The sequence below is a fragment of the Hippopotamus amphibius genome, chromosome 9 (assembly GCF_030028045.1).
Source record: "Hippopotamus amphibius kiboko isolate mHipAmp2 chromosome 9, mHipAmp2.hap2, whole genome shotgun sequence".
NCBI lineage: Eukaryota > Metazoa > Chordata > Mammalia > Artiodactyla > Hippopotamidae > Hippopotamus > Hippopotamus amphibius.
The window spans coordinates 97,413,972-97,441,531 of record NC_080194.1 but is presented as its reverse complement, the minus strand read 5'-3'; the positions used below and the strand labels follow the sequence as shown (position 1 = coordinate 97,441,531).

At 40.5% G+C, this 27,560-nt stretch overlaps 2 protein-coding genes across 4 annotated transcripts in view; both read left to right on the top strand.

The window, feature by feature from the left end:
- Positions 1 to 6,809, top strand: part of LOC130861216 (carotenoid-cleaving dioxygenase, mitochondrial) — a 62,966-nt gene extending 56,157 nt beyond the window's left edge. For 2 of the 3 annotated variants that reach the window (XM_057749844.1, XM_057749836.1), the window contains 5 exons: positions 332 to 469; positions 1,058 to 1,240; positions 1,717 to 1,827; positions 6,089 to 6,217; positions 6,607 to 6,809. In XM_057749844.1, the coding sequence (XP_057605827.1) occupies positions 332 to 469; positions 1,058 to 1,240; positions 1,717 to 1,827; positions 6,089 to 6,202 (546 nt within the window). In that variant the 3' untranslated portion in view covers positions 6,203 to 6,217; positions 6,607 to 6,809. Of the gene's footprint in view, positions 1 to 331; positions 470 to 1,057; positions 1,241 to 1,500; positions 1,588 to 1,716; positions 1,828 to 6,088; positions 6,218 to 6,606 lie in introns of those variants that run through there. The other variant, XR_009055549.1, reaches the window with a different exon arrangement.
- A 1,531-nt stretch (positions 6,810 to 8,340) lies between these two features.
- On the top strand, positions 8,341 to 16,669 carry PTS (6-pyruvoyltetrahydropterin synthase). Its single transcript, XM_057747283.1, has 6 exons — positions 8,341 to 9,401; positions 11,179 to 11,258; positions 12,462 to 12,484; positions 12,863 to 12,919; positions 15,324 to 15,394; positions 16,251 to 16,669. Exons 1-6 carry the CDS (start codon positions 9,319 to 9,321, stop codon positions 16,372 to 16,374), a joined length of 438 nt encoding a protein of 145 aa, XP_057603266.1. The 5' UTR covers positions 8,341 to 9,318; the 3' UTR covers positions 16,375 to 16,669.
- Positions 16,670 to 27,560: the final 10,891 nt, after the last annotated feature.

The following is a 27,560-nucleotide window of genomic DNA, read 5'->3' as shown; positions in this document are numbered from 1 at the left end:
TTACTGCCTGACTTTGAGTTATATAATCATTTATTTATTTGATGCTACTTAAGTAACATATTTTATTTCTTATCTATTATCATTCTTTCTCCACTAGAAAAAAAGGACCAGAAACTGTTTTATTCACTGTTATATTCCCAGTGTCTAAAACAGAGCTTGGCCTATAGTAGGTACTTAACTGATATTTGCTGAGTAAATGAATGAATGAAAATGATCACTTATGCAATTACTTAGAAATGCCAGTAATGTTGACTGGATCTCAGTTATTGGCACATGCTGTTATTCTATGAATGACAATTTTCGCAGCTGTGTATTTCTCTCTCCTGAACAGGTCTATAATTCAGTAGCCAGATCTTTCCCTCGAAGGTTTGTTTTGCCCTTACATGTCAGCTTGAATGCCCCTGTGGGAGAGAACCTCAGCCCGTTGTCCTATTCTTCAGCCAGTGCTGTGAAACAGGCTGATGGAAAGGTATGCTATGCATGAATATAAGACTAAGACTTTGGTCCTCAATCGTGTTTCTTCATTCACTAGTAAAGTGGTGTGGCTATGTAGTGTGGCTATTCTCTACAATGAGAGGTGCCCAGTAAGTTTTATAACATTTAGCTGAGCAGGGTGAGGTCCTAGAGCATGGCTTGCAAAAGAATTCTGGGTGGGAGTGAGCACTGTATTTACCTATCCCTTTTGTGTTTTGAAACAAATATACACAACTTTCTAATGGTTGTGGAATGTCTAAGTATTTGAGGTAGGAATTGATCATTCCTACCTTTTAGATAATTTGCACTTACATATCATTGTGTAGCTATCAGTGTCTCAGCTTTAGTAAAATAAAGGCCCACTTCTACCTCCTATGCCATTGACATCTTAGTCACAAAACCAGATAATCTTTTATGTGTTCACACATGTGATGAAAAGAGGAACAATATAAAAAATGACATAGAACCTCAGTTTTCAAGCCCTGTCACAAATTCTTTTATAGGATGTTAGCTGCCCGCTGACCTACACTGAAGAAAGTAAGAATTAAGCAATCACTACAAATCCCTTTGTGCCCTTTTTTAGATTTGGTGCTCTTATGAAAATCTGTATCCTGAGGACCTAGAAGAAGAAGGAGGTGTTGAATTTCCCCAGATCAACTATGGCCAATTCAGTGCCAAAAAGTATCAGTTCTTCTATGGCTGTGGCTTTCGCCATTTGGTGGGCGATTCTCTGATCAAGGTTGACGTGGTGAACAAGACACTGACGGTAATGAAATTTGCTTTCCTTTTCTGAACTCTTAAAAGACCTATTCTGCCCTTTGAATTAATTCCTATTTTGTTTAAGGTAGGTCTTGATATTTTAAAATCTTTAAGCAGCTCAGCCACTTTTATTAAATCTGAGAACCATGGAATCATGTAGATTAGGAGTATGTTTCCTCTAGGGAATCTGAATGAACCACAAGCCCAGAGAAATAATTCTGTGCTTGATGGTATTTTGAGAGAAATCATGGGACACCTCTATTACAGGTTGATGGGAAACTATAATTACACCAATTGTGTTCAATGATGATGGAATCTGTAGCTGCGAAAGCTCCCTCTCCTATATTCAAGCCAGTAAGCCTGATTCTTCTACTGTTGGACTGTTGTATTGACAGCCAAATTCATGCTGGGGCTGACAAAAACTGTAGAATGCTTCCCACTCATAACCAATCTTTTATCAAATACTTTTTTGGGGACTTGCAGGTTTGGAGAGAAGATGGCTTTTATCCCTCAGAACCTGTTTTTGTTCCAGTACCAGGAGCCAATGAAGAAGATGCTGGGGTTATTCTTTCTGTGGTGATCACCCCCAACCAGGTAAATGTATTTATGTCACTTGTCAGAAAGATAAGTAGCACTGGGCCTTTTGAGGGTTATATTTAGTGATGCTGTTGATGGTTTATTTTGATTGCAATTTGTCATCTTCTCCCTTTTCTTCCTCTCCTTATTATTTAGGTACCCTTTTTATCATAATCGGTACTTTATTACTGTTTTAAAGTTCTATTTGTAGAACCATAATAATAATTTACATTTGCATAGGAATTTATTTACAGACTACTTTCATACATATTCTTTTATTTAATCATCAAAACAACTTTGTAGAGTACCACTTTACACATGCGGAATTTGTAACCTAAGGAAGTTGAAAGAGACTTGCATAAGATCTCATAGTGGTAACGCCAGTATTTAAATCCTAATCTGCTGAATCCTTGTCTAATATTTCATAGCACCATCTGTGCTGCCAATTTAAATTGAGTGACCCAAGAGACTTCCCTGGTGGTCCAGTGGGTACGACACCACACTGCCAACACAGGGGCCCTGGGTTCAATCCCTTGTCAGGGAACTAGATCCCACATGCATGCCACAACTGAGTTCGCATGCTGCAGCTAAAGAGTCTGCATGACGCTCAATACAAAAAAAACCAAAGAACCCAATCCAAAAATGGGCAGAAGACCTAAATAAACATTTCTCTAAAGAAGACATACAGATGGCCAACAAACACAGGAAAAGATGCTCAACATCACTAATCATTAGAGAAATGCAAGTCAAAACCACAATGAGGTGTCACCTCACATCTGTCAGAATGGCCTTCATCATAAAATCTGCAAACAGTAAATGCTGGAGAGGGTATGGAGAAAAGGGAACCCTCCTGCACTATTGGTGGGAGTGTAAAGTGATACAGCCACTATGCAGAACAGTATGGAGGTTCCTTAAAAAACTAAAAATAGAACTCCCATATGACCCAGCAATCCCACTCCTGGGCATATACCCTGAGAAAACCGTAATCCAAAAAGAAACATGTACCACAATGTCCATTGCAGCACTATTTACAATAGCCAGAACATGGAAGCAACCCAAATACCCATCAACAGATGAATGGATAAAGAAGATGTGGCACACGTATGTGATGGAATATTACTCAGCCATAAGAAGGAATGAAACTGAGTTATTTGTAGTGAGGTGGATAGACCTAGAGTCTGTCATACAGAGTGAAGTAAGCCAGAAATAGAAAAACAAATAGTGTATGCTAACCCATACATATGGAATCTAAAAAATTGGTACTGATAAACCTAGTGGCAGTGCAGGACTATAGATGCAGGTGTAGAGAACGGACTTGAGGACACCGGGCGGGGGGGTGGGGTGGGGGTGGAGGGATACTGGGACAAGGGAGAGTGTAGCATTGATATGTACACACTACCAAATGTAAAATAGATGGCTAGTGGGAAGCTGCTGCATAGCACAGGGAGATCAACTGAATGACTGGTGATGATCTAGAGGGACGGGATAAGGAGGGTGGGAGGGAAGCTCAAGAGGGAGGGGATATGGGGATATATGTATAAATACAGCTGATTCACTTTGCCATACAGCAGAAATTAACGCAACGTTGTAAAGCAATTATGCTCCAATAAAGATCTGGAAAAAAAAGAAAAAAAAAAAGGGAGTCTGCATGACACAGCTAAGACCTGGTGTAGCCAAAATAAATATAAGTAAATATTAAAAAAAAATCTAAAATACCCCACAAAACCTAAAAATTAAAATAGTGACCCTAAAATCTAATGTGATAGGCCCCAAATGAGTGTCTCAATAATGTTGATATCTTTTAAAAAAAATTTTTTTATTTGGCTGTGCTGGGTCTTAATCGTGGCACACGGGATCTTTAGTTTTGGCACGTGGGATCTTTAGTTGTGCCTTGTGGGCTCTTTTAGTTGTGGCATGCGGGCTTTTAGTTGCCTGACCAGGGATTGAACCTGGGTGCCCTGCATTGGGAGTGCGGAGTCTTAACCACTGGACCCCCAGGGAAGTCCCAATAATGTTGATATATAACTTCTTGTCTAGGGCAGTCTTGTGGCAATAAGTTCACTTTGAGTACTAGCTTTGATTAGTTATTACTGGCTACCTGGTGTGTAGGCTTCTGAGGCTTTTTAAGGCTTTGGTGAGAAAAGTGCTGTGAACAATTAGTAATGCCTGTCATGGGCTTAGGAGGACTTAGTCCTCATGCCAGGTACTTGCCACTCCTATAATTAGACCAGGGCAAATCTCAGTCTGCCTTGCAATGCTACCTTCTGAATAGCCCCAAAGTAACAAAAAATGGAGGCATTTTATTTTAGAAGAAAGAATTTTTATATCTCTTAGGAGATTGCAAAGGGGCAGGTAAAAAGATCCTTAAACCCAAAGAGACCCAGTGAAGGTGACTGATATAAAGAACTTAGTTTCTTTGCTTTAGGTATGAGCTTCTTCAGCCATAATTTCCTTTTCTGTTCAGTTCAGCATTCTGCAAACATTTAGTGACTGATTAGGCAGGGCACTGTGCTAGGTGCTGAGGATGGATATGAAGATGAGTAAGATGTGGTCTCTCCCTTAGGAATTTCACAGCCCACTGGAGGAAACAGATTTTTTTTTAAGAACTTTTATTGAGATTCAGTTAACAGACAATAAACAGCATATATTTAGAGTGTACAATTTGGTATCCCAATTTCCCAATTCATTCCCCCCCAACCCTCCCCGCTTTCCCCACTTGGTGTCCATATGTTTGTTCTCTACATCTGTGTCTCTATTTCTGCCTTGCATTTCCTCTTTCATAGTTGTTAGCATTTGCCTTACGTATTGAGGTGCTCCTATATTGGGTGCATATATATTTATAATTATCTCCTCTTCTTGGATTGATCCCTTGATCTTTATGTAATGTCCTTCCTTGTCTCTTGTAACATTTTTTATTTTAAAGTCTATTTTATCTGATATGAGTATTGCTACTCCAGCTTTCTTTTGATTTCCATCTGCATGGAATATCTTTTTCCATCCCCTCACTTTCTGTCTGTATGTGTCCCTCTGTATGTGTCCCTAGGTCTGAAGTGCATCCCTTGTAGACAGCATATATATGGGTCTTGTTTTTGTATCCATTCACCTAGTGGTGTTTTTTGGTTGGTGCATTTAGTCCATTTACATTCGAGGTAATTATTGATATGTATGTTGCTATTACCATCTTCTTAATTGTTTTGTTTTTGTTTTTGTAGGTCCTTTTCTTCTCTTATGTTTCCCGCTTAGAGAAGTTCCTTTAGCATTTGTTGTGGGGCTGGTTTGGTGGTGCTGAATTCTCTTAGCTGTTGCTTGTCTGTAAAGCTTTTGATTTCTCTGTTGAATCTGAATGAGATCCTTGCTGGGTAGAGTATTCTTGGTTGTAGGTTCTTCCCTTTCATCACTTTAAATATATTGTGCCAATCCCTTCTGGCTTGCAGAGTTTCTGCTGAGAGATCAGCTGTTAACCTGATGGGAGTTCCCTTGTATGTTATTTGTCATTTTTCCCTTGTTGCTTTTCATAACTTTTCTCTGTCTTTAATTTTTGTCAATTTGACTACTATGTATCTTGGCATGTTTCTCCTTGGATTTATCCTGCCTGGGACTCTCTGCACTTCCTGGACTTGGGTAGCTCTTTCCTTTCCCATGTTAGAGAAGTTTTCAACTAGAATTTCTTCCAGTGTTTTTTCAGGTCCTTTCTCTCTCTCTTCTCCTTCTGGGACCCCTATAATGCAAATGTTGGTGTGTTTAATGTTGTCCCAGAGGTCTCTTAAGCTGTCTTCAGTTCCTTTCATTCTTTTTTCTTTATTCTTTTCCACATCAGTGATTATCACCATTCTGTCTTCCAGGTCACTTATTTGCCCTTCTGCCTCAGTTAATCTGCTATTAGTTCCTTCTAGTGTATTTTTCATTTCGGTTATTGTGTTGCATATCTCTGTTTGTTTGTTCTTTAATTCTTCTAGGTCTTTGGTAAACTTTTCGATCTTTGCATCCAGTCTTTTTTCAAAGTCCTGGATCATCTTCACCATCATTATTCTGAATTCTTTTTCTGTAAGGGTGCCTATCTCATCTTCATTTAGTTGTTTTTCTAGGGTTTTGTCCTGTCCCTTCATCTGGTACAAAGTCCTCTGCTTTTTCATTTTCTCTATCTTTCTGTGGCTGTGGTTTTCAGTTCCACAAGATGAAATACTGCTGATACTGCTTGATACTGCAGTCTTCCCTCTTGTCAGGAAACAGATTAATGATAGAAAAAAAAGAATTTTCAGTACTGTCTTTCCTTTTCTAGAATGAAAGAAATTTTCTCCTAGTCTTGGATGCCAAGAACTTTGAAGAACTGGGCCGAGCAGAGGTGCCAGTGCAAATGCCTTATGGGTTCCATGGCACCTTCGTGACCATCTGATGGAACAGCTACAAGGTCTGGGAACTGGGTGTTAAATGAATGTGCTCTGTACAAAAGAGAGAGCAAAGGTGCATTTTACCTCCCAAACTGTAGACACCTGTTTATAAAATTTCTACTAAAAATGGAATTCATGAGATAATTATGGTTTTATATCTTCTTAGGGATCTTCCTTGAAAACATTAAGCAAGCGTTGATACAACATTTTGAAGAGAGTTAACTTTATATTTACTGAATATATCTTATAGGTACTAAGAATACATGAAAGAAAAACTAGACCAGGGTCATTATCACCTCCAGATGGGTGGGTGACAGAGGTTCCCACATGTGGGAGAAGAGATACAGATAACCATAGCTGGTAGAATGTGAATATAGCTCTGAAAAGCTCCTTGTTTTTTCCATTACAGCCTGCCTGTTGCTACTGGTCCTAAGGTACTCATGGAGGATATCACGCTTGGAGGCTCCTCCTAAGCTGGCTGTTTCTCTACTGTCCACAGCAGATGCCACTGCAGTTGAACCACCCACTACCACCTCCTGCCCCACCCCCAGATCAGCCTTGGGAGGCTGTTGTTTTGAGGGATGTTATTAAAATCAGGTATTTTTTCTAGTCTCCATATGTCTAGTTCTTCAGAGATTGATGAAAAGATGGTAGTTCTTCATTTAGTTGGGCAACAGGTGGCACTAGAGACCATATAATCTTCGCATGTCTAAACCCTATCCGTTTTTACCAACAGCCCAAATCAGCTTAGATCTGTCACTTATACCACACGTCAAAATACCTTGTTCCCTTTTCCTTCACTTATACTCCAGGCCAGGCCAGTTAAGCTGTGCATGCTCTGTGTGCCTGTTGAGTGTTGCTGGAGAAGCCCCACAGACATGTCGATTGGGGCAGTGTGAAATCCTTGGGCTTCACTGCACAGTCCTGGATCAGCATGGTCAGTTTCTTCTCAGTTTTCCTTGAGAGTTATTATAAACATCACAGACCGTATTCACTTTAGCAAATGCCAGAAACAAATGCCGCATGTTCGTTTGCATTGTGGCAATAAAATAAAAGTTCTAAGTTTTCAATAGCAATAGGTACAGAATGGCAAGAAGATGCCTAAACAGAACTAATATAGCATATGTGGGAGCTTAGAGGCTGAGATAACCATAAGAACATAAATCCCTTCATATTTCACAGAGGTCTTCGAAAAAGGCATTGTACTCTCCCAGATAAGACACGGAAGTTTGATCCAGATCTTATTTGGATTTGAAGGGTGAAGAAGACTCCAGTTGACATCTGAAAGTACATAGATCTATCTGATCATGTCTTCTGTTTGTAAACCTGTCCTACTACACAAAAAAGTGAAGCTCAAACATATAAAGGTTAGCAGTATAAAAAATAAGATTTTGGCTCAAGGATGCCTGAATTCTGCCTTGGCCCTGCATTCTATATGGTTCTTGAAGGAGAAAACAAAAGAGGATCAACCACATTTTATAATCTAAGTGTATATGCCTGTTAATCCAATGCAGAAAGTTCTGGAAATTAAATGAGCATGTGACTGAGGCTCAAAGCCTAGGCAGGGCCTCTTCCTTTCCCTAAGTCCAACTCAATGGTGGACAGTGTCCAGAGACTCAGGGAAAGGAAGTATGTGTTGCACAAGTGAGGGGAAAAGGGATTAGGGTGCACCCTAGTGACCTTATCTCAATTACATCTGCAAAGTCACTTTTTCCAGATAAAGTCATATTCTGAGGTACTGGGGGTTGGGACTTCAACACATTTAACTTTTGGGGGGTACACAATTCAATTTGTAACAGGATGACTGAAGGTGAATTTGGTGAGTACCTTTATATAGGATTAGCTTTAATAAAATAGAGCAAGAACTCTGCAAATGCAGTGATATTTTATTAAAGCAAATAAGTAAAACAATTTCTCGGAAATTCTGTCTACCTTTTACCTTTTATTTTGATTCTTTAAACTTGTAAAATGTATTAGGAACAAGTGAAGTGTTTGTGTAACCATTGATGGTTAGAGTATTTATCTCTGATGCCTGATCAGTCAGTGCCTGGGAAGCACTGCTGATAAGTGATCTGGGGTAAGTAATTCACTTATCTGGGCCTGTGGTTTCTTATCTGTAAAGTGAGAGGACTGAAGTAGATTTTTAGTCTCTTATCTCATAAATCTCTGGTTTGTAATTATTTAAAGTTCTTTCTTTACAGCCCAATAAGGGAAAGGAGAAAAATATCTGAAAACGTGTCAGGAATTTTTGCTACATTAATAATGTAATGCAGAACAAACAGCATTTATAGCTAGAGACAGGAGACATTTGAGAGAAACCATCATTGGGGCTTATAATTTCCTTCACACCCATTATTTTATCCATTGTTTCCAGTGCCAGCCACAGTAGGTATTCAGTAACTATTTAATGAAAGAATGAATGTAGGCAAGAAATGACCTGGTGCATACTGGGAACTCTAAGTAGTTTGGCCCCTGCTTACGAGTAGATGGCGAGGAAACAAGATCCTTTCACTCTGGAGGCATCTACATTGGACGGAGAGTAGCTAATGTGTGTGTGTATTCATGGATGCATGTGTTTACATTGTGGCAACCCAAAATGATAAATGGCTGTGGATGATAAGGACATCTTGAGAGCTTCCCTTTGTAAGAATCTTAAGAAGTCGTCCCAAGGTAGTATCATTTCTGAAAGCCACGTGGTCCCACACGTGCACTCAAATTTCTGCTACCTTTAAGCTATAAATAGACTGGTACTGGGACTCATCTCAGAGTAAGCAGCAACTGGAGGTTTTTACTGTAAGCCAGGGCTTTCTAGAAGGGAGTGGGAGGGACCTCATTGAGCGGACAGAAAAATGAAGGACCCTAAGACCCCACCCCTCTTATTTGACCGCTCTCAGGCACGCCCAGCTCTCTCCGAGCGCTTGCCATCCAAGAGACTGAGATAGTAAGGAACGTCTGTTACGGCCTCCAGGCCGGCAGGGGGAGCCGCGTCGCAGGGTGAAGCAGAGAGCGCCCTGCCGGGCGCCGTCCTCACTGCGCAGCCGCGGAGGGAGGCTCCACTTCTCCCAGCCTGGCGGCGAGCCGAGGGCGGGATGCGGTGGCGGGGGCGTGGGCCCACAAAACCATGAGCGCGGCAGGTTCCGGCCCTCGCCGGCGGGCGCGAGTTTCCCGCCTGGCGTCCTTCAGCGCGACCCATCGGCTCCACAGGTGGGGTGACAGTGCTGGGGGCAGGGCCTGCGAGGCCCGGGTGCTGGAGGGGAGGGGTGCCCGCTGGTGAGTGGGCGGGGCGCGCGGGCCCCTCCCGCGGCCGCCGGCCTCGTTGGTGACGTCATAACAGTGGTGACCGGCGTTGGCCAGGCTCCTGAGGGTCTCTGTGACGTTCGCAGGTGTGGAACTCGCCCAGGTTACACAGTGCCGGCGCATGGTAAACACTCAGCACCTGTTAGCTACCATAGCTAATAAACAGCGAGGCGAGTTTTGTCCGCTTTGTACTGAAGAGCAAAAAGAACCGAGATGTTCAGTTGCCTGAGAACAAGCAGCATAGTTGGGATTTGAACCCGAGTACTCAGACTGCTTGATCGCACTGAGGAGCTGATTCTGAGGAGGGTTTTGCCGCTCATTAGCAAGCTCCGCTCTCTGAGCATTTGTTTCCGCGTATGTAAAATGAGGATAGTAATTTCTGCCTAACAGGATTCACCTGTGTATTCACTGGACCGGTATTTGTTGTCAGGTCTTGTGCTAGGTAACAGGCATGCAGCAGTGGTCAAGACCTGACACAGTTTTCTGTCTGGGGTGTACAAACTGGCCAGGTTTGTGGAGGGTAGTGAGGTAATTTTGTGCAAAAGCTTTGTGAACTGTAGTACTCTGAATGTAAGAAGTAGATGAGCAGAAGAAAGTGAGGAAAATAAGAAAGACAGTCTCAAAAAGAAAGGGGTTCTTTAATAGGAAGCTCAAAGATATGAGAGTGGTAAGGCCGCTCTGAAGATGCACAGTTGATTTGAACAGGTATAGGTATAAAAATCCATTAAGAAAATGGTTCTCTGCCTGGAACAGCGGCTCAGTACTGTAATTTTAAAATTTAACCTGATTTGAATACTTTGCAGTGGATGGGTGAAGTTATCAGTGGGCAATAGCTGAGAGATAATAAAGCAAGATTTTTTTTTTAAAGCACTTTTTAAAAAAAATTTTTATTTATTTATTGGCTGCGGCAGATCTTCGTTGTTGCACACGGGCTCCCTCTAGCTGTGGCGAGCGGGGGCCACTCCTCACTGCGATGCGCGGGCTCCTCGGTGTGGTGGCTTCTCCCGTTGCAGAGCACAGGCTCCAGGCGCGTGGGCTGCAGTAGTTGTGGCACATGGGCTCAATAGTTGTGGCCCACGGGCTCCAGAGCACAGGCTCAACAGTTGTGGTGCACTGGCCCAGCTGCTCCACGCATGTGGGATCTTCCTGGAGCAGGGATCAAACCTGTGTCTCCTGCATTGGCAGGCAGCCTCTCAGCCACTGTGCCACCAGGGACGTCCAAAAGCAAGATTTTAAAGAGAAGATGTACCAGACCATGTAATTATTTTACAGGGGGAATGAGATTTTAAGCCACTAGAGGACAAACATCTTTTTTTTTTTTTTTTAATCACCACGTGCCCTTGTTTCATTCAGCTCGTGCCTAGTGTGTAGTAGGTACTCAGTAAATGTTGAGTTGTAAAATGGAAGGGCCTTGAGCAGATTAGTTGTTGAAATCTTGCTGTGGAACAAGGATGTTGAATTTACTTATGCTAATTTGTATGGTATAGTAGTCTAATTAGGGGGCATACACTGACTGGTTCCTGACATAAAATTGAGTAATGAAATCAGATTGTTTTATGGCTCTCCATTTGATGAGCTAAAGAATGATAAGTTGTAAAGTTCTTCAAAGGCTAGAGCAAACAATAAGTGTAGGGAACAGAGAAGATATCTGAACATGTATCATGTTGCCTTTTTTTTTTGTCAGCAAATCTCTGAGTAATGAAGAAAACTTGAGACTGTTCGGGAAATGCAACAACCCAAATGGCCATGGGCACAATTATAAAGGTGAGCGAAAAACTGGTGACATTTTAGCACTTTCAATAATGATGAAAAAATGTTCGGCAGATACAGTCTTAACGAGTAAGAAACCTTATGGGAAGAGCATGAATGCTTTGAGCCTTGAATGAGAAATTTAAATGGAAGTTCAAGATGAAAACATCTGCTTCCTTAGTTGGATGTATCTTAAGTTTTACTTTGCAATTGTCTGCTGTTACATATAGTTCAAAACAATGAATGGTTTAAATAATTTTTTTCCTTGGCCTTAAAGTACATGCCATTCTTTTGGCACCATATTTCCTTCTAATTAGGTATTGCTGAGGCCAATGTTAAAATTAGGTTGTATTCATTTAGTAAATAATGACTGACAAAAGGAGAATATTAGCTCAGGATATGCTGTATGGCAGGAAGATAGGTTGGGTCTAAAACTTTGACAGCAGTGTTCCAAGAAAGTAACTAATTTATGCAAGGACAAGAGACTTGATTATTTGAGATACAGATGATATCTCATAAAAACAGCTTTTTAAGTCATTGAGTATCGCAGCATGTGGTATGATGGAGTAAAAAGACCAGAAGAGTTGTCAGAAGATTGGAATTTCTACTTTAGTTACTGCCTCTTTCTTGAACCTGTGGTGTCTCTCATTCTCAGTTTGCTCACTTATTACGTAATACCTAATGGTGTTTGTATGAAGCTGAAAAAATATTTAGAAGTCATTGATTTGTAAAGCACTCTGATCATCAAGATTTTTCAAAAGTTTCATACAAGTACTTGTTAATTTGCAAAGCATTACTATAAACTGTGTTGACATTTACGTGATAAAGGAATAAGAATTTTAGGCCCAGTAGTAGTTTTATTTGCTCAGAAAGGTACTTGGACCAACTCAGTGTGTAGTTGGATTTCTTCCTGTACATTTTCTAAGTTTACAGGCAGTGATTAAGCAGCATCTTGATCCTACCTAGTGGAGATTCCTTCCAAGTGCATCATAAGCAGAATTTATACCTTGTTTGGCCTTGGCTGAAACTTCTAAGTTCCTCTGCCTAGGTTGAGTCTTGCTATAGTTGACAGAAAGATCTTAACTAAAAGATGTTTGGGGGAAAATATAACTTGGTGGGGCAAGATCTAATACTTAATTTGTGTCACTAATTTGTGTTTGGATGTTAATCTGTTGAAAGTCATGTTGGTTTTTTGGTGTTTTGTTTTCTTCCCCATAGTTGTGGTGACAGTACATGGAGAGGTACGTGCTGAAATCGTCTGTGTGGTTTGTGCAGATTGCTGGGTCCTCTTTCAGCCAACGTGATGGATCTGTGTTGAAAAACTCTGTTTAAATCAGTATTGCTTCACCGTTGGTCTCTGTGTATGGTGAGCTGGTGCCATTTCAGGCCTTTCTTTTCCCACAGTGTCATCTGTATGTGCTGTATGTGGACAGGTAGAAGAGCAGTACAATGAAAAAGATGCCTAGAGTACTTGGTTCTTCCATGCTGAGATGGGTTGTCTTAAGGATGAAGGCAGATGTGGGCACAATTTCTGCACATTGTTTAGCCTTTAATAATTTACCAGAGGTTTAAATATGAAGACCATATTATAGTAATATTCACCTTTGTTTATTCTTTAGATTGATCCTGTTACAGGAATGGTTATGAATTTGACTGACCTCAAAGAGTACATGGAGGTAAAGGCATGTTGGATGCTTATTTTGTGCTGTTTTCTGAATATAATATTGGATGGCTGCCTTTTCATTTCCCCAACCAAATATTATCAGAGGTCCTGTGACCTGGCAAGTGGAATTGGGTGTGGGAGTGGGGTAGTAGTTGGAGGAACTCCTCTCAGTGTTCTCCTAAAGGTGTTTGGAAATTAGTCATGGTTGTCTTACAGTGATAGGAATAAGTGTAGGGTGCTCATCTTGTATTTTTTGTTGGCATATCCTGATTTCCTCTGGTTAACAAATTCTGCCCTTCTTTTAAGATACAGCTTTCTCCTTGAAACTTTGTATTTCTTCTATGAGTTCTTCTTACACCTTTGATCACAGATTTTAATACTACCCTGTTTTATTCACTCTCGCTTTATTATAAACTCACTGGGGCAGGTCATCATAGGGATGACAAAAAAGAAGTTGTACAGTAAAAGAGTTACTGATTATATCATTACAGAATTCTTGGATTGTGAGAGACTTCAGAGGTCATCTAAGCCAACTTCTTCATTCCACAGGTTGAGAGATGCTGGGCAGTTAACCATCTGACTTGCCCTAGGTCATGCAGCTAGTCCTTTACAGGGTTGGGATTAGATTTCCTTCCATCCAGCTTAGTTTTTATTATGCCATCATTTCACCTGTTTATTTTGCTTCAGCTTTGCTCCTTACTTTTATTCTAAAATTTGACATTTATTTCATAAAAATGCTATTAATAATCGTTACTTCTTTCACGTTACTTTTCTCCCATATATTCAACAAGTTTGCCTGCTTTGCATCAGTCTTTGAGCTGAGTACTGGGAATCCAATGATGAATGAGACATAGTTGTTAGCCACAGAGTGCTCACATGACTTTTTATAGCAAGTAAAGAATAGTAAGTGCTCAATAAGTGTTGCTTGAATAAATGACTAGGAGAATGAGTGAATGAACAGACAGTACTGTGCTCAGAATACTTTAGGAAGGCTATAAAGACAGAGTGCTTGCATTTGCTGGTGACATAAAACATATATATACACAAAGCTTTGTATAATACAAGACAACAGCATGAAAAATAAGAGATATGCCAAGCAGGCATACAGTTAAATACTAGAGGAGAGGTTCTCTAACATTTTCCCTATCTTTGCGTACCTGAAGGATACCACACACCACACACTGTAGCACTTTTACATCAGTAAAAGTGGCTCATCATGGCATACAGAATCAAATTAGAAGGAGCCCTGTAGAAGAGGCTTCAATGGAAAAGTTGAGACCTGAACTGGAATTTTCAGTTAAAACAAAGATTAAAACAAAGATTTATTTTCTTGGTATCCAGGTGGATATCATTTGATTTATTTTAAAGGTTGTTTGGTTTAGGATTTACTTTTTTTATGTGATTCTGATTTGGCTCAAAAAATGATTGCTATTATTGTTATTAATGTACCCTTCTTGGAACCATACCATATGGAAGCAGGTTGTTTCACAAATGCTTTTTTTATTGACATATAGTTGATGAGCATTATTATATGTTACAGTTGTACAGTATAGTGATTGACCATTTATAGTTATTATAAATATTGGCTGTATTCCCTGTTGTACAATATATCCTTATAACTTATTTTATACATAGTAGTTTGTACCTCTTAATCTCCTACCCCTTTACTGTCCCTCCTCCCTTCCCTCTCCCCACTGGTAACCACTAGTTCTCTTCATCTGTGAGTCTGTTTCTTTTTTGTTGTATTCACTAGTATATTGCATATTTTGCATTGCTTAGATTTTTTACAATAGCTAAAAGTAAAAATTTACAAAGAATGAGGCAGTTACGATTCTTGCCATTGACAAAGAAAAACATTATGTTTAATATTCCAGTACAAGTGTTAGGAAGCAATAGTCTTTACATGTTTTAATTTTTTCTTCTGAAAACCCAAGATCATTCTTAAATTACTCCTTACAGCAGAAATTTAGAACTCCTTACATAATTTCAGTCTTAATCTGCTCTATAAAATGTAATACTCATTGGATATTTGTCCTAATTATATTGTGGCATTGTGCCGAAAGTGAGACTGTTAGAAGTATTTCTAATAACATTTTGGACAGAATCCAAGAAATATTAAACTAAATGCTGAATCACAATGGCTTGTTATGAGAAAGTACCAGTGAATTCTCTATTTTTTGGTTTCTTACCTCTTTGCATTCAGTAATGAGGATGTCCAGTCATTATGGAGAGCTAGGCCTTACTTTATTTTACAGCTTTAAACTTTCTGAGATTGTTTTGTAAGACACAGAGTACTTACAAGTGTTGACTTAGTGAGTAAATAACTGATTAGGTAAGGTTTAGAGGCAAAGGTAGAGCACTTTGTAATATGAGTCATAAATGGAATCAGTGTTGTTTTTCCTTTGTTTTGTCTGTAGGAGGCAATTATGAAACCCCTTGATCATAAGAATCTGGATCTGGATGTGCCGTATTTTGCAGATGTTGTAAGGTGAATGACTATTTTACTTTTTTAAAAAATTAATTTTATTGGCTGTGTTGGGTCTTTATTGCTGTACATGGGCTTTCTCTGGTTGCAGCAAGCGGGGCCTCCTTTTTGTTGTGGTGTGTGGGCTCCTCATTGTGGTGGCTTCTCTTGTTGTGGAGCACGGGCTCTAGGTGCGGGGGCTTCAGCAGTTGTGGCATGTGGGCTGAATTGTGGCCTGCTGGCTCTGGAGGGCAGGCTCAATAGTTGCTCTGAGGCATGTAGTATCTTCCTGGGGCAGGGATCAAACCTCTGTCCCCTGCATTGGCAGGCAGATTCTTAACCACTGTGCCACCAGGGAAGTCCCTTAACTTTATTTTTTTAATTTTTATTTTATTCCATTCCATTCTCCACTCCACTCCACTCGGTCTTTGTTGCTGTGCACGGGCTTTCTCTAGTTGTGGCGAGCAGCGGCTGCTCTTCATTGTGGTGCACGGGCTTGTCATTGGGGTGTCTTCTCTTGTTGTGGAGCACAGGCTCTAGGTGTGTGGGCATCAGTAGTTGTGGCACACGGGCTCTAGAGCACAAGCTCAGTAGTTGTGGTGCACGGGCTTAGCTGCTCTGTGGCATGTGGGATCTTCCCGGCCCAGGGATTGAACCTGTGTCCCCTGATTCTTAATCACTGCGCAACCAGGGAAGTCCCTATTTTACTTTATATAAATAGTAAGAAAGAAGAATTGATTTTAACATTTTACTTGATTATTGTGTGATTTCTAAAGTTTTAGTGTAATATCTTTTAAAACTAGAATTTCTGTTCTCTGTAAGTATTAAACATGAAGTTTTGCTGATTTGCCTTTTGATCTTCTTTCCTTTTCTTCTACAGCACGACAGAAAATGTAGCTGTATATATCTGGGAAAACCTCCAGAAATTTCTTCCTGTGGGAGTTCTTTATAAAGTAAAAGTGTATGAAACTGACAATAATATTGTAGTCTATAAAGGAGAATAACTCTTAGAGGTTAATACTGTAGAATGATTTAATTTCTTTCTGTATTTGAAGATCTTTATCCCCTTGGACAATTAAGAAGTCATCACATAATTGTTGCATCTCCATATTGTGTTCTGGAGCACTTGATTTATTGGAATCATTGTAAGACCTGTAAACGCAAATCTGTTTTAAAACCAAATTTGTAATGTATTCTGAGTATCATTAAAAGAGTCTTTCATCGATAGATTAAAATCATTTCAGCAAAATGTTTTGGTGTAGAATTATTTGAAAGCAAAAGAAACCTGTTTTTGTTTTTCCATTATCTTATTTTTAGGATTCATTTTTTTTTCTTGGTATAATATAAATGGCAAAAATGTTTTTAAGTCTTACAGTAGGTGAATCTTACAGAAAATAAAATACAGGTGATCACAAAGGCTGGAAACATAAACAACATAGTATTTTTTAAGTAGATTGAGCTCCCTTTATCACTTCTTTTAGGATATGCTGAAGGTGCAAGTTTATTCAGTGAGAATTAGACATAAATCATCTGAGGCAAGGCATTGTAAATGGATGTACAAGGACTATGGGAATGCTGCTTTAGTGCACAGTGATCATTGCAGATTTGCACAGCTTGTTGAACTATGAACTGCTAGTGAGGAATAACTCATTGAAAAACCGTGGAAGGTCAGTAAACTGCTTATGTGTATTTGTCTATGTTTCCAGACCTTTTGGCTACCTGAACAATTTAAACTCAGAGGACTGAAGAATTATCACACGTGTTAAACCCTGTTAAATAATCAACATGAAAAGGATATATGACTCTGTAAAGCCTCTCTCGTATACTGTTTTTCCTTAATAATCCTGTTTTGTTCTGATCACTAAATTTATCTGCTTAAGTCGAACTATATTTTTCATCTCTGGTATCTTTTCCTCATGCCTAAATCCAGAAGAATGTATTTGCTTTCTTCGCAAAAAGAACTGTTCTGACTTGTGTTCTCATTTGTACTCTAAACTTCTTAAATATAGGGTTTCATTTTTCTCTCCACATAGCAACTAGTGCACAATGGATTCTTAGAATGTTGTTGCCTGAAAATAGTAAAAGGACATGTGCGGTGATTACATGTTTATTTTGGAGCATTATTAACTGCAGGAATTTTATGGTAAATTTTGACAATAATACAATGCCCACTTGATTAAATTTGAATGTGTTTTAGTTATCAACACAATTCTTATGTTACTTATTAGTGTATATTTTGTATTGGTTACTTGAAAGGCAGGATAGCTATAATTTGGCAAGGCACTTTATGTTTCAATTCCCACAGCTTCCATGCAAGGTGAGTATTATTCCATTTTACAGATGAGAAAATTAAAATTGAGTTGCATTTAAGCTACTTGCCTAAGCTCACTCAGCAAATAAATAGCAAACTGAATGATACTCAGTCTGACTCCAAAGCACAAACTCTTAAAAAAAAGATAATGTATACATTTCAAGATTTTTTAATACCATGTTATGCAGATCTGATATCATATTAGAAAAACATCATTTTTTATAGTAGCGGGAACACTCCAGGTGTTTGTTGTTCATGAGTTGCTTCAAGAGAACATTTTTTTCCCTACATGTGCTCCTTAGGAAGGTGAGAATTCTATCTGCCTACAGTCTGTCTATTTAGTGAATGAGTGAGTGAGTAGATGAGTGAAGGACCAAAGATAGGGTATACATTATTTCTTCTAAGTCTCCCTAGAACCTGCTATCAGAGACCTCATCAAGCTATATTGTAATTATTACTTTACCTTTTTGTTTTCTCACTACCCTGATATCTTGTGGGCACAATTACTCTAAGGAGAGTAGCTGATAAATAGTACTCAGTAATTTTCGTTGCTTAAATGAATGGTATATTGGTAGAAACTGCTAAAATTTTACAATATCTTACACAGTGGACATTGGGAAATGTTTTTAGAATTGAGTACCATGGAAAATTTGAGGCTTGAGTTCTAGTCTGAGTGCCATTACTGCTCAGTTGTGTCACCTTCATCTCGGAGCCTTTGTTCTCCAAAATGAGTGTTGGACAGATGTTTTCTTAAGTTGCTTCTGCCTGTTCTTACATTTTGTGTCTTGATTTTAAATACCAAATCAGTAAATATTGATTTAGAGAAGGGAAAATGTTATTATGGGGAGGTAAGGTTTGGAAAAGCTTAGTGGAGAAGGTTAGTTCTGAATGGTGTTTAAAGTGATGGGACAGGGAGGGTGGTGGTTTAGAATTCAGGAGAAAAGGGGGAAAATACTGAAAGGGGAAAATTTCATAAGTGAGGTTAGCAGGGTGGGAGTGTACAAAGTATCTTTGGGATATAGTGACTAGATGAATCTTAATAGAATGATGATGTGGTGGGAGAGAGTCATGGGAAGTTAGCTTGGAAGTGCAGGATGGGGACAGCCTGGAGAGCCTTGAATATCAGTTTGGTTTTTATTCTTTAAGGGTGTTGATGAAGATAATAAACAATCTATAATAGGAATAGGAAAGAGTTTTATCTGAGCCAGACTGAGGGCTCTAGCCCAGACGACAGCCTCTCAGGTTGTTGTGAGGAACGGCTCCAGAGAAGCGTGATTTTCAGCACAGTTTTATGTCTTGTCAGAACAAAGAACATCAGAAAAATCAGGGATACATTCCTTCAGGGTTTCAAAAAAACCAGGTCAGCACATACATAGCAAGTTGGTATGGCCTTGGCACCTGGGAAGGGTGTCTTATCGAAGGAGGACCAGCATTGGTGCCCCAGGAAGGGGGGCATTTAATCTTTATTTTTAATACGACTGTTCTTTACTTCTGGTCACCCCGCTCTTAAATAATTAAAACAGAAGTACAGTGTATGTTTGATGAGCCACAAACAGGCTATTTTAATTAGCAATAACATTTGAGTTAACTTACGTATAAGCCAGAACGACTTCCCCATACCTCAGTATGTGAAATTTTTTTAAACCAAGGGATAAGGAGCTGTGGAAGTTTTACTTGCTTGCTTTTTAAGGAAGATAACCAGCTGCACAAAGGGAAGCAAAGAAACCAGTTGCAAAGCCGCCACAGGAGTCTAGGCGTGAGGTGATGGTGTCATGAGTGTGGTGGTGGCAATGGAAATAGAATGATGGGAAGAATGGAGCTGACATTGTGTGGTGTTTACTGTGGTGTCAGGCATCTTGCTAATACTTTTTATGTTATCTCACTTTATCCTTATAACCACCTGTGCAGTGAGCATACTAGTTACCTACTGCTGCCTAACGCGTTGCTCCAAACATAGAGGCTTAGAACACATTTTTTGTCTCACATTTTTAACGTGCCAGAAATCTGGGGGTGGCTTATCTAGGACGTCAGGCTCAGAGTCACTCACAAGGCTGCAGGCATCTCAAGGCTTGACTGGGAAAGGTCGGCCTCCTTGCTCACTTGTGTGGTTGCTGGGCGAGATTCAGTTTCTTACCGGTTGTTGGACTTAGGCCTCCATTCCTCGCTCCCTCTCTTGCCCCGTAGGCTTCTTCGTAGAGAAGTTTGCTTGTCAGAGTGAACAAGTAAGAGGGCAAGGGAAAGTACCAGCGAGAGTGAGAGGAGGGGGGCGAGGAGGGAAGGAGGGAGGGAGAGAAGTGGGCGGAGTGTGAGTGAGAGCATCAGTGCCAACAGGATGGAAGCCACAGCCTTGGAACCTAATCACTTTTCTGGTTTTTGTTCCTTAGAAGCAAGTCACCAGATCATCCCACACTCAAGGGGAGGGGATTAAACATATTCTAGTGTGTAAAGTGATGAGGAGAATAGCAGGAGATGAGGCTGGAGAGGTAGGCAGGGAGTGTGTAGCATGCCCTTTTTGACCCCAGGGCATAAAGGACATTTCATTTTGCAAGAGTGAAAAGGATCTATGATGTGTCCCTTTTGTTTTTTAAACTGCAGACTTTTACATTCCTCCTGGAAATGGAATTATCTTAAAGATGGGAAACAGACTGTGCTCATTTTGCTTTTGTTATGCCTGGAATATTTCTAGCCTCCCTTGCACATAGAAAAATCATTGTGAGTTTCACACAATTTAACTTTACAAGATTCTGTTGCAAGACAGACATTTTGGAAAATGTCCCAGATAAACACTATCTCTGGGTAGCTACAGAGAGAACTGCTATCAGCATAAAAGTAGGGGAAAGTGATTCTTGTGCTGGAAGATGTTCAAAGCAGCAGTTATGCTTTCATCAGTTACTTTGCTTCCTTCAAGATCCACCCACCCACTCCTACCGGTATTCTGTCACCATCTAAACAGACATACTAATCATTAAAAAAGAGAATCAGAATTCCTTTCCCTTTCCTTTTCCTCTCCTGGTTGTTGGTTAAAGAAATGACATCTCAGGCACGTATTCTCAAAGATGCCCAAGAAACAAGTCATCAGTACTTAAGCCCAAGTTCACTCTCATACAAGCAGTTTACTAGTCAATGAAGATTCCCAATTTAGTATGATAAGAAGTATGAACTAAGTTTAAAAACCATTTTTACTTTTCACAAATAACAATAAATGTGAGTGCTGTGGCTGGGCACAGGCTGAAGATAGGGAGCTGGTGTTGGCCTTTACCTTTTAAAGGTTTTATTTGCACAGACAGAACCACATATGGGTAGTTGGGTTGTCCTATGGACGTCTCAAACTTAACATTTCCAAAAGCAAATTTCTAGTTTCTCCTTCAGAATCTTCTTGTACTAGTGTTCCCTAAAAATACCCATGGGAATGAGTATGGACCACTGTCTATTCATTTCTTTCAAGCCAGAAATCTGGGAGTTGTCCTTGATTCCCACTCCCCACTTTTCACCTCTTACCTCCAGTCTATCAGAAAGTTCTGTTGGTTCTACCTCTACGTAATGATTTTTGTCTCTCTCCATTGCCAATGCTACCACCTCAGTCCAGACTGCCACCAGTTTTTGCCTGGATTACTGACACGGCCTCTTAGCTGGTCTCCGGCCCCACTTTGGTTCTCTTCCACACTCCTGTCATCCCCCCCACCCCTATGTTACCCCTTGAAAGCTTCCTCTTGTTTTTAAAATACGATCCAAACTCCTGACATTGGCCTGCCAAGCCCCTTATGATCCAGCCACTGCCTACTTCCCCAGCCTTAAGCTGATCACTGTGTCTTTGTCATGCTAGCCCTTGCTCAAGTCCTAGTGAATACTCATTTCATTTGTGCCTCAGGATCTTTTTTTTTTTTTATTTAAGTGAGAGGAATATTTATTAATTGCAGCAAGTAAGAACACCAGGGACCTTTCCCAAAGCAGAGTCTCTTAGGATCTTTGTGTTTACTTCCCTTCTACCTAGAATGCCGCCTCAGCCCTCCCCAAGCCCCCTCCATTCCTCATTCCCTTCATAAAACCTAATCATTCTTCAGATCCCACCCTAAAGATCACTCTGTTGCAGGTTTCCTTGATCACCCTGTATAGGTAGAAATCCTCTGTTATTTTCTATTATAATACCTATACACTGCCCTTTCTTGCAGTTTTACAATTATATATATATATTTCCTTTGTCTTATTTATTTGTTTGTTAGTTTGTTGTCTGTCCTCACCTCGAGGATGTCAACTTCATGAGGGCCAGAGCCGTGTCTTATTCGCTGTTTCCCCGGGACCTGGCCCAGTGCCTGCCACAGAGCAAGTGCTGAATAATGACTGTGTGGAGGACAATACCTGCCATCTGTAAAGAACTGGTTAAAACTGGCTTGGTAAAAATTTTGAGATTTAACACCAACCTTTTAAGCATACTTCAGATAGATGTTATTTTTTCATGCTTCAGCGTAGAGAACAACCACCACAACATGAAATAAAATCCCCAGTCTTCCTGTCTAGCTAACTTTATCTTCCTGGGGATTTTGTTTCCATCTGTAGGTAAAATTTGTTTTAGTCCTCAACTACTAATTGAAGTACAAATAAGCTAGAATTCTGAATCAAGGGTATTTTAAGTAAATTGCTATTCCGCACGACCACACCATCATCTGTTAGCAGCCCTCGCGCAGCAGCTCGCTAAGGCAGTCCCTTAATGACAGGACAGACAGTGAAGATTGGTGGGTGGTTATTGTCCCAGCTCATGGAGACTGGAGTTTCCCCAGGCAGAGAGGCTTTAGCTGGTCTTGCAAAGAATGCCTTTTATCATTCCATCTGTGTAGCCCCTAGGAACAGGGTTCCTTGTGGCATGTGGAGCTCACAGATCGGTGGCACCACTGAGGCGATAACATGTATTTGAGCAAACAAGGGCTCCATTTGTTGCCATAATAACTTTTCATAATTCCCAGAGTACTCAGGGGAACGTCAAGGTTCCTTTCTTGAAGGAGAAAACTATGTTTAGAAAAGGAAAAGTGCAACCTAACCATCTTGTGGGGTATGACATCTTCTGCCTTCGTTTGAGTTTGTGTTGATGTCTTTGTAGTTAACCAACAGGTTTCTGGGGTTTATTGGCTTCTTGTGAATTAGTGTTACGTCAGCCATGATGTGTCCAGTGTCACAGTCATCGGGCCCTTTAAGGTAGGAGTCAGCTCCTGTTTACTGTGAGGAATCTGGGGTTTAAGTAGATTAAGAGTCTTGTTCAAAGTAGCAAGTGGAAGAGCTGGGATTTGAACCCAGGTTTGTTCAGCTTCGAAAGAAAAAAAAAAAAAAGCCGACTCAATAATTAAAATAACTATTTCAAAAAATATCCCAAGCTCTTTAAATTGTGCTTTGTCTACACATTTTATTTTAGCCAAAGGTGTTTGTTAGACTCAAGCATCTGAGTCTAAAGTTATTTTTACATATAGCATACATATGTATGCATCGATAAATTCTGCATATGCTAAATTACTTCCCAGTTATATCAGGTATATTCATTTAACTTTATTCTATCTCTATATATGGATGTAACTTACATAAAAGCAGGGTGGGTGTGGCCCGTGTGTGCTGGTTTCACTGCTGTGCCACATTACAAAATACAGTTCAGCCACCAGAAGTACAATGATTCTGATTTTCACTTGTATCTCTTGAAGGACATTATCAGAACTCGTTTGCAACCAAGAGCAGTACTGGGAAAATCCCCTAGCCTCTCCTTTCAGTCCACAGGGGCTCCCAAGCTTTCTGTCTCAGCCCCCACAATACTCAACCCAATCTTTGCCTTTGCTTTCTCTTCCCCCACCCTCTCCCTGGACCCAGCTCTGTGTTATGTATGATAATTTAGCCCCTTTACCCATTATTTGGATTCTGTACAAGAAGAGAGAGCCTAGGAGCTGACCCAGAAAGCTAGAAGACATTCTAGTTAAAAGCCTGAGGGGTGGAGGTGAGGGTGGGGCTGGAGGGAGGGAGAAAAGTCAGACGAGCCATTTCTTATAACAGTTACAAATTGCAAATGTTAGTCCTTGTTATGGGCACCATTTTATTTGTACATATTGTTATAATACTTGGCTTTCTTGTACATCAATGCATCATTTCTGGTACCTTTTTTAGGCATTAAATAATTATATGGTGCTTGCTTTGTGCCAGGTGCTATTCTGGGTGCTTTATATATATTAACTGATTTAATCTCCACAACAACCAATAGGTAGCTCCTATTTTTCTCCCTATTTTACAAATGAAGAAACCAGGGTACACAGAAGTTAAGTAACTTATACAAGGTCCCACAGCTAATAAGGGGTAAAATAAAATGAAATTGAACCATGCAGTTTGGTTTCAGAATTTATCCTTTAAGACAGTTGCCAAAACCACCTCTCTTATGAAATAATAGTTTTATTTAATAAAGTTTTCAACATTTACTTTAAAAATAATGTGGGGGGTTGATAGACAGTAAGATGCTGTCTAAATTTTCTCCCTATTCTGAGTCTTTTTCTTGCCCTGAATGGTTGGTATTCTAGCTGGACTGTTGACCAGGTCTAGAACCTTTCTGGTGTGTGAAGATCTTTGAGGTAATGGGATTTGGAAGACATTAATTTTCTTTCCTACTTTCTCAGAATGAATTATCACTTCCCCTAAATGAGTGGGCAGTTGCTGTTTCTGACACAGGATGGAAATGCACTGAATTTACAAAACACAAAGCTACAAACAAGAAGACACACAGGTGGAAGAACAAGGTGGGGCAGGGGGATGTGGGAGTGATGAACAGCCTGTCTCTGAGGTGCATGAGGTGCAGCCTGTGGGCTTCCTTGCCGTCGCCCGTACGCTTTTCTCTTTTCCATTTTGGTCTATCGCCTTCCCAATAGCGAGGGTCTGGGTTAGCTGTTCCTGAGGCTGTGAATGTACACACTTCCTTAGCCCTTTACTCTTGTTCTGCTACTCAGCGTGCTTGCCACTTACGGGTTCACTTAAGGAGTGACCAGGGATGGCAAATGCTTGGAGCCTCTTCTGCTTCAATTCCTGCCTCCTGAGCCCAAGGAAGATATCCCTAGTTGGATGTGAAGTATTTCTGAGCCTGGGTTTTGCTTCGGAATCCTTCTCAACAGTGCTCCCAGCAGCCTCTGCCAATCAGTCAGATAGGCATAAGGTAGCACCTACAGACCATCTCTGGCTAGATGCTTAGAACTAGGTCTGGGTGTGGCAGAGAAATCAAAATTGAGACCTGGAAGAGGACTGAGATACCAACCTTCTATTTATTTATTTATAAAATTTTTAAAATAAATTTATTTATTTATTTATTGGCTGCATTGGGTCTTCGTTGCTGCACACCGGCTTTCTCTAGTTGCAGAGAGCGGGGGCTACTCTTCATTGTGTTGTGCGGGCTCCTCATTGCAAGTGGCTTCTCTTGTTGCGGAGCATGGGCTCTAGGCTCAATAGTTGTGGCTTATGGGCTCCAGAGCACAGGCTCAGTAGTTGTGGTGCACGGGCTTAGCTGCTCTACGGCGTGTGGGGTCTTCCTGGAGCAGGGATCGAACCCGGGTCCCCTGCGTTGGCAGGTGGATTCTTAACCACTTCATCACCTAGAAAGTCCTGGGCCAACCTTTTATCTAACCAATAAAAAATTCTGAGGCAGAAGAAGGTAAAGTGATTTCTTTAAGGTCCACCTTTCTACTTAGCAGCGGAACTGGAAATTAATAAGTTTCTTGCCTCCTAACCCAGTGCTCTTGCTCAGGTGCCTCTGTACTGCTTGTCTGAATTCATCTACCCAGATTTCTTTGAGTCTAAACGTTTTCCAGCTTCAGAGAGTATCTTTGCTGAGGCTGTAACATTTGTCACACCTTCCACATTGAATCTGAGATGGGGTGCCAGGGTGGGCCATCAATGACAAATACGAACCTTGTTCCTAGGTTGTTGGCTCAGGACTCACTGCTATTTATCTTGGAGATGGTGGCAGAGAAGTGGGGCCTGCAGGAGCACTGCTGGAGCACGAAGCCTGCTTGTTGTGACAGCGAGAAACACCCATACCCTCTCCTTGTCATATGACCCAGGGAAGCTGGTTATTATGGGGGGTCCCAGGTGATGCGGGAGCTGCTCAGGGAGCCCTTAGGGTGTCCTGGTTAAAGGTGCAGGCTCTGAAGCGGTGTAGACCACTCTTCAAAACCCAGCTTCACTACTTATTCACTGAACGACTTTGGGCAGATTATTTCTCTCTTTCTGCCTGAGTGTCCTCCTCTGTAAAATGGCTATACCTCATAGGGTGGTTGTGAGGATTAAGTGAGATGACACATATAAAGTGCTTAGTACAGCACCTGGCATGTGCCTGTAGGGGCTACCAAGTGATGTCACAGAAAATGGCGGAGTAAGGAACTCCAAGAATTGGTCCTTCCCCTGTAGCAGCCAGTAAGCTGACAAAATCTGGCAGGGTGAACTTGTTCTGAACTCTAGAATCTAATACAGAAACTTATAGTTGTTAGGGGAATGCTTAAATGAAGAAAGAGGCTGCTACATTTTGACATATATGAAAATCTGTCAGGTCACTGGCTGATCATTGAGATACCAGAAAAGAGACGTCAGTGACCACATTCCACAAGGAACGCGGTCTTTGCAAAATCAGTTTAGAAAAATTACCAGACGAGTGGATGACCGCAGCCCTCAACAAGCAGCAATAGCGCACCTGATGAGAAGGGAGAATCTGATTTCCAGCGTTAGCACGTTATCACACTCAAAATGTTAAGTTTTCAACAAAAATTAAAGACATACAAAATAGGAAAGTATGACCTATTCACAGGGAGAAGGAAGAAATTGACAGAAACTGTCCCTGAGGAAGGTCAGCTGCAAGTTGGCAACCAGTCACTGAATGTTGGCATCCTGGAATGCAGCACACCTCTTACAAGAAAACGTGGTTGCTTATTACTGGAAGTACCACGCTTTCTTTTGGTTTTATGTTGTATTATGAGTATTATAAATATTTCGCGCATTTCTTTTAGTGGAAATTACCATTAGGGAAAAATGACCAATTTGCACCTGAGGAAAGTTAAAATTTCGAAAAATGTACTCATATGTGGCCTTAAAAACATACACACTCTTACCATTCCAGTGATTTTTTAAAAAAATTTTTATTGGAGTATAGTTGATTTACCATATTGTGTTAGTTTCAGGTGTACAGCAAAGTGAATCAGTTTTACATATACATATATCCACTCTTGTTTTAGATTCTTTTCCTATATAGGCCATTACAGAGTATTGAGTAGAGTTGCCTGTGCTATACAGTAGGTCCTTATTAGTTATCTATTTTATATCCATTGATTTTTTTAATGCTCACATAAATGAATAAAATTAGATGGCATTTTCTGTATTTTAAGTTAATCACTCATTCAAGACATTTGAATTTAACACATTCATTATTCTTGATTGAAATCTAGTTTTATTTGGTATGACAGAAAATAATGCCTTTATACCATAATCCTTCCCTATCCTTTGCTGCTCAGACATGGTGCGTTCTTATTTTCTTGCCCTTCAGATACTACTGGTTTTGCATCTAAACAAATGTTTAGATTGGCTGTGGAATTGCTGTCAGCATGTTAAATCAAGAGCCAGAAATTCCAAGTTACACCTAGACTAGGCGTAAGTAGTTGCAAAAAGCCTAGTTTGTGTCCTGAGAGATCTAGTTGAACGGCAGTCAGTGGACTGGCTACTCTCCACTGAGTGACCCTCACGTCTCCATTTGGGTCTGAAGCAGTGGCAGTAGATTTGTACATCTGAGAAGGCAGAGTCTTCATTCACATAGGTCAGAGCCCTGGCTTGGGACTGAACATAGAAGGATTCAGTGGAGGCAGGAGCAATTGCTCCCCCAGTGTCCTT

What these genes read in the sequence shown, in the direction of transcription:
- PTS (XM_057747283.1), top strand. Translation starts at nt 9,319, where the DNA reads ATGAGCGCGGCAGGTTCCGGCCCTCGCCGGCGGGCGCGAGTTTCCCGC. An exon ending in GCGACCCATCGGCTCCACAG is followed by an intron (nt 9,402 to 11,178) that starts GTGGGGTGACAG and finishes TTTTTTTGTCAG; the next exon opens with CAAATCTCTGAGTAATGAAG. An exon ending in TGGTGACAGTACATGGAGAG is followed by an intron (nt 12,485 to 12,862) that starts GTACGTGCTGAA and finishes TTTATTCTTTAG; the next exon opens with ATTGATCCTGTTACAGGAAT.